The following is a 6,462-nucleotide window of genomic DNA, read 5'->3' as shown; positions in this document are numbered from 1 at the left end:
GTGTGCGACATCCTTAATGAAGTATAATAGCACCGTTAAATTGCTACATCATTTTTCCCATCTTTATTAAAAGACCCTAAATAGAACACTTCTAGTTGATCCCTGTCACTGATTTTTGTTTAACTCGTTTATTCAACAAGTATTTATTGAGAGTGCCAGCTACCATTCTAGGCACTTGGTAACATCAGTGAACAAATCAAAGATCCCTGCCCTTGTGGAGATTAGATTTGCATGATTTTGTATAAACTCGATCAAGTTGTGGATTTCCAGTATCTTTACAGAATGGCATTGTAACCAGTTTGGGTGTAATTTTGGGAGGACAGGCAGTGGAGTATCAGTATTACTGTCATTCCAGTTTTCCTTCCTTTCCCAAATTGCCTAAGTTTTTCTGACGAGCCAATCTGCGAGGCAGCTCAGAGGCTAATTTAGAATCATGTCTTATTGTTTTCACTGTTTAATTCAACTGCTGGGAACTGCTAACTGTGGTAGCAAGAACCTCTGGAATCATCAGTTCCAAAGAGACCTGTTAGCAGGATTTTACCCAGCCTTTCTGGGGCAGTTTAAGTCTGGGAAGTAAGAATGTGGGAGAGAGGCAGGAATAGAGGAGGATGTATAGTTTCCCTTCTTCCTCCAATCATTCTTACAAAACCTGTTTTTCCAGTTTTATCTGGGATCTTCCATTCTTTTATCTTAATCTTGAAAACACAGCAAGAATGGGCTCCAGATAAGGAAACTGAGTTTGATTATTTTGAATCCTACAAAGGCCAGTCTGGAAGGGCAAAAGAAAAAAAGAAAAGGATCAAACAAGACTGCTTCAACACGTCACTGTGACTTCCCAGCATGAATAGGCACAGAAGCATGAAAACATGGTGCCTCCTGATACCAATACTCAAGAGGAATCTGGGTGGAAGACACTGTACCAAGTGCTTTATGCAGATTATCTCATTTATTTTTTATTTTTAATTTTTTTTAGATTATCTCATTTAATCTTTAGCTCTTACGAGGTGAGTACTTTAACCTAATTTTATAAAGGCAAAACTAATTCTCAGCTGTTAAGGGATAGAGCTGAGATTTGAACCTGGGCAGAATGATTTTTGAACCTGCGCTTCTAAACCTCCTTGCTACACTGCTTTCCTGGTCTCCCACTAGTAGGTCTCACTCCCTCAGGGTAGAGTGAGAGGTTGCTGTTTCAGTTCTCAGGAAATATCCATGCTATTTTATTTATAAAGAATGAGGCAATTACCAGATTAGTAATAAATCTGAGCAGCTATAAATCTTTTTATTTTTTTGGCCGCGCCACGCGGCACGTGGGATCTTAGTTCCCCAACCAGAGATCAAACCCGTGCCCCCTGCAGTGGAAGCACAGAGCCCTAACCACTGGACCACCAGGGAATTCCCTGTAAATCTTTTTTGGCACCACTGAAATCACATGTATCGATTCTTTATTTCTTAGGTCCTAGTGTTCATTTCTGGGTTGCCCAAACCCAAGAAGATGGTCAAGTGCTTGTGAAGAGATACCAACAGCAGCCAGAAGCACGTACCTTTCATTTTCCTGAAAGCTGGAGTGACAATAATCAGGAGATTAATTCAAATAGGTACCATTATTGCCTTTTTATAAATGAGAAAACTAAGGCTTAGGGGTTATTAAAATAACTTGCCTAAGGTCACACTGCTAGTAAGTGGTGGAGCTAGGAGTCAAAGCCAGGTGTACCTGACTCCAAAGCCCATGCTCGTCACACTACAGTCTAGAAGTGGTGCTGAATGGCAAGATGCCCATCTGGGGGCCAACAGGAAAGGCACAAAACACCACCATTCTGGCACAAAGCGGACAGGCAGGGCCAACTCCTAGCCTCTCGCCTGACAGCATAAACACAGGGAAGCGATTATGATATGACAAGTTCGCTTTTAAATGCAGGAACCCTTGGTATACTGAGATACTGCAGCTTCATGAAGACCCTGTCTCCTGTGCAAAAGGTCATGTAGATCTTCTGGCATGTACAAGGCTTGTCATGTAAAGTAGGAGAGAAGGAGGAGAGTGAGATGAAAACATAAAGGGATCACGCCACCTAAAAGATGGACATCTTAAAAACCGATGATAATGACCAGACTCCCTGTGGACAATGATGAGACCACTTATTCTGATATCACTCTGGGTAGAAGACAGGCATAGAATCACAAAATCAAAATATTTATTTGTTCTTTTGCACATGACACTGTTAAAACATTCCTACTACAGCAATACTGCCCTCCAGGAGCTTACAATCTAAAACAGTCAACATTAATTGTAGACCCAATGATTAAGGCATTATATGAAATGCAGACTCTGTATCTTTAGGTGTATCTTCTGAAGGAAGCAGCTGGAGAGGGCAGGATCAACATTAAATGACATGAAAGTGTACTCCCTGCTAACTCCCTTTCCAGCTTCTACAAGGAACCCCTGTGGCTAGAACCCAAAACCAGTACCCCACAGCCTAAAAGGGAATTCCAGACAACCCCACCATAGAAGTAGTGAAGAAACCTTCATCTCTAATTCCCTGGTGCACAGAGAGGACTCTGTTTGTGGGCAGTGTGGGGCTGAGTGTTCTTCCAGCATAGATTGGAGACGGCACCTAAGATGTTGTAACTTTGTGGATGGTACCAGGTAGCCCCTTACTCAGCCTTATAGAAATTCCAGTGGGACAGTTGCTCCTCAAAGTGTGCTTAGGGTCTCTATCAAGTTTTACAACTTCTGGTTGGTATCTATATCCACATCTACTGCACAGCATTATCCACTGCATCAGGAGGGTGAGGGAGATTTAATAAACCAGACACATGGGATAAAAGACTGAAAGAAAGGGAAAAGGAGAGCAGAATAAGGGGCCAAAGATATGGGGATACAGCTTCTAATAGTTGTGAACAGGAGGAAGAGGAACTTGGATTCAAAAGGAACAAAGAAGTCAGGCACTGAATTCTAAACGAACAGGGTTACAGAAATGAAAGTCAACAAGATCATTATATTATCACAATCCAAGAGCTCGAGAAAGATAGAATTTAAGTGTTACTTTTTTTTTTTCCTCGCTAGTTTCTTCCTTTGGCAACCTAGCTCAAGATCGCTAGAATTCAGGTTTTTCATGAGACTCTATCTTGAATACCCGAAGACTTGTCCCAAACTGATGTTTCTCTCTGAGAGTTTGAAATTCACAGCATTTTGTCTAAACTGGCCTTGATTTTTCTTACCTTACTGATAAGGTCCTGTTCCTGAAAGGGTATTTTATAACAGATCATGTCAAGATTTCTAGAGAGTACCCGGGTCACTACTAAACATTGATTTCTCAGGGTTTTATTATTCCTTGGCTTCTGAGGCAATAACAGGCTATTTGTACCTTAATGTTGGATTTTTATCAGTACCTGTCATTCCCTTTACTTACGCTAAGTATCAGCACTACAAGGGGTTGGAATGAGAGAAAAACATAAAACTCTAAATGTTGGTTCTTAGATTTTAACCTCGATCCAGTAAGCTCATAACCCTCTCTTGGTTCAAAGCCACGGAAGTACACATTTCTCACCCTCCAGTATTTAACTGGCACCAACAGAGAAAGTACAAACTTCAAAACCACAAGAGGCCAACAGGATAGCTGTGTTTTGTCTCTCCTGCCCTGAGGCACAACTGGAGTCTAGCACCAAGGAGGGCAGGATTTAATAGACCAGCACAAGAAGAGTCACTTTACAGAGGTAGGTTGGACTGGGAACAAGACTGCGGCGTAGACTAACAACAGAATAAAAATCCAATGTGATTCTTACTGAGGAAAGTATTTTTGGCCACTTGTGATCTAATTAAGTCCCCCCGAAAGTAACAAAGATGGTCATGCAGAGAGTGAGGATCTGGCTGGTGTGGGCATGGATGTCGGCCCATCAGCCGTCCACACCCTAGGCCTCTCCAAAGAGAGGGCTGGGCTTTTGCCCTTCCAACCCACGACTGGCTGATTTACATTGCAGATCAAAGATTCTCAACCTTCAAGCCACTTCCAAGAAATTACAGATCTTTAAGAATAAGGACTAGTGATTTCATACATGCTAATAAAAGTTACTTTGGCTACAGCCCTTTGTGCTTGTGTGCCTGGGCACAAAAACACAGTTGGGGCTGAATAAATGTTTGTGGAATGATTAAGTATTGACCAGCAGCATTTAGTACATGAGTTAAGCCCAGAAACACCACCAACTAATAGCAAGTCAAATTCCTGTGCCCAGTACCAGGTAGCTCACCCACCAGGCGATACTCCCTCAGTTTAAAGCAGAGATGCTCAAAGTGTGGTCCCCTGATCATCAGTAGGAGCATCACCTGGGAGCTTGTTAAAACTACCAATTTGGGGGCTCTGGGTCGAGGCCCAGCAATCAGGGCTTTAACAAGCTCTCCAGGTGATTCTGATGCATACTAAAGTTTGAAAACCACTGGTTTAGAGGCAGACAGATGAAAACAATAATGGGAGAAAATTATTTAAACTCTTACTTCAGCTGTGACATACGAAGGTACCAAGTCAAAGTAAAATGTCAATGGTTTCATTTTAAAATACCTATTTTCTCAAATTGATTGTCATCTTTTTTTTTTTGATTGACAGGTTCATTCTAATCAAAATGTTAAGTGGGAACACAAGTTGATGAGTCAGCCCCCCCAAGAATGCACACTCTGCAAGGTCTGGGCCTGTATTTATACAGTCTCAAACCACCTCTCTACCCACTACAGAGATTTCAGTGCAACATGTCACACCTAGGGAAAGGCACAATCTGTCTCCCACTCATTGAGTCCAAAGACTAGAACATATTTTTAAATGTTAAGTTTGGGTTCTGGGCTTAGCTGGGCAAGACTTTTCCTCACCTGCCATCAATCCTGGCTAAAGTTAATCCATTTCCATCACTGACTCAGGAAAAACCCACCAAATTCGCAAAATGTTAAAAAAAAATAAGAACAGAAGACTAAAAAAGGAAGCAGGTGATCAAGCCATCGAACAGAAAGCTACCTGGATTAGATAAGAACATATAACTTGGATCTAAGACAATGGGGGAGGAGAGGACATCTCATGGGTGGCTTCATCTCAAGAGAAATGGGAAACTCAGCTCATTAGGGAAAAAAGGCAGGGAGGTTACCACTTTAGCTCAGAGACTGTAAGCTAAACCTCTGTTGAGCAGGCGTGTGTGTGTGTGTGTGTGTGTGTGTGTGTGTGTGTGTAAGGAGATAAGGAGCAAGAAGAGAAGATTGGCCTGTCTTCCAGTCTTGAACTGCTTTCCACTGCAATCGATAAGGCCACACCATAGAGTTAGACGTTAATGGCAATGTTCTGTGATGTCCACTACTACTGCCTTCTTCCAGCTGAAGAGAAAGTACCCCATGCCAGCCCCTGCCGCTACAGCAATGCAGAGGTACCCGTTGTAGGTCATGAAGATGAGCATGAGGAAGTAGCTGATGACCACCTGGATGATGTGCAGCACTGTTTGCAGAAGGTGAGGAAAGCTCAGCATCTGTTGCCTGGAGAGTAAACAGGGACACAACAGTCAGGGCCCCAGGAGTGTTCAGGCAGCTCTGCATGCAGATCAGGAGAAAGGGGCAACAGTTGTAGTCATGAGCTCAGCTTGAGCTGGACTGTCTCACAGCCACCCTTGCAACTCACGGGTACTTGTGTCTCTGCAGGTTGTTTATTGTCCTTGGAAATGAAACATGATAGGGTTGTGAGGTTAATAAGCATCGGCCAGATATGATTATATGGCAGCAGGAGGAATGCTCTTCAGGAGGAGGGGAGAGGAAGGAGGAGTAAGCTGACTTACCTCCACCTTGGATACCGAAAGGGATGACCCACACCCTCCCATACTAATTTGCCTGAACTTTCTCAGGCTTTCCACCTTTGCAGAGTTCATACTCTAAAAAATTGGAAATAGAGGACTTCCCTGGTGGCGCAGTGGTTAAGAATCCACCTGCCAGTGTAGGGGACACGGGTTCGAGCCCTGGTCCAGGAAGATCCCACATGCCGTGGAGCAACTAAGCCCGTGTGCTGCAACTACTGAGCCTGCACGCCACAACTACTGGAGCCTGCATGCTCTAGGCCCCGTGTGCTGCAACTACTGAGCCCGCGTGCTGCAACTACTGAAACCCGTGCGCCTAGAGCCCGTGCTCTGCAACAAGAGAAGCCTCTGCAATGAGAAGCCCACACACCGCAACAAAGAGTAGCCCCTGCTCGCCGCAACTAGAGAAAGCCAGCGTGGAGCAACGAAGACCCAACGCAGCCAAAAAAAAAAAATTGGAAATAGAATTGAGGGTTGGGTGGTACAGTAGAAAGTTTTTAATTAGGGATCAGGAGACCTGGCTGTTGATCCCCTTTGTCACTTACTAGTTCTCTCACCTTAGTTAAGTCACAATGTTTGGCCCTCAATAAGCCCAATCACTGGTACAATTGGAATAAATAATATTGTGCTTACTTGAGAGCAGGACATTGG

The 6,462-nt window shown here is 43.5% G+C and overlaps 1 protein-coding gene across 2 annotated transcripts in view; it reads right to left on the bottom strand.

The window, feature by feature from the left end:
• Positions 1 to 2,167: 2,167 nt before the first annotated feature.
• The window catches only part of SLC31A1 (solute carrier family 31 member 1), a 30,591-nt gene continuing 26,296 nt past the window's right edge, over positions 2,168 to 6,462 (bottom strand). For both annotated transcript variants that reach the window (XM_059925366.1, XM_059925367.1), the window contains exon 5: positions 2,168 to 5,500. In XM_059925366.1, the coding sequence (XP_059781349.1) occupies positions 5,299 to 5,500 (202 nt within the window). In that variant the 3' untranslated portion in view covers positions 2,168 to 5,298. The remainder of the gene's footprint in view (positions 5,501 to 6,462) is intronic.

This window comes from Balaenoptera ricei, chromosome 6, assembly GCF_028023285.1.
Source record: "Balaenoptera ricei isolate mBalRic1 chromosome 6, mBalRic1.hap2, whole genome shotgun sequence".
Lineage (NCBI taxonomy): Eukaryota > Metazoa > Chordata > Mammalia > Artiodactyla > Balaenopteridae > Balaenoptera > Balaenoptera ricei.
The sequence above is the reverse complement of the archived record's forward strand: the minus strand, read 5'-3'. Positions and strand labels throughout refer to the sequence as shown.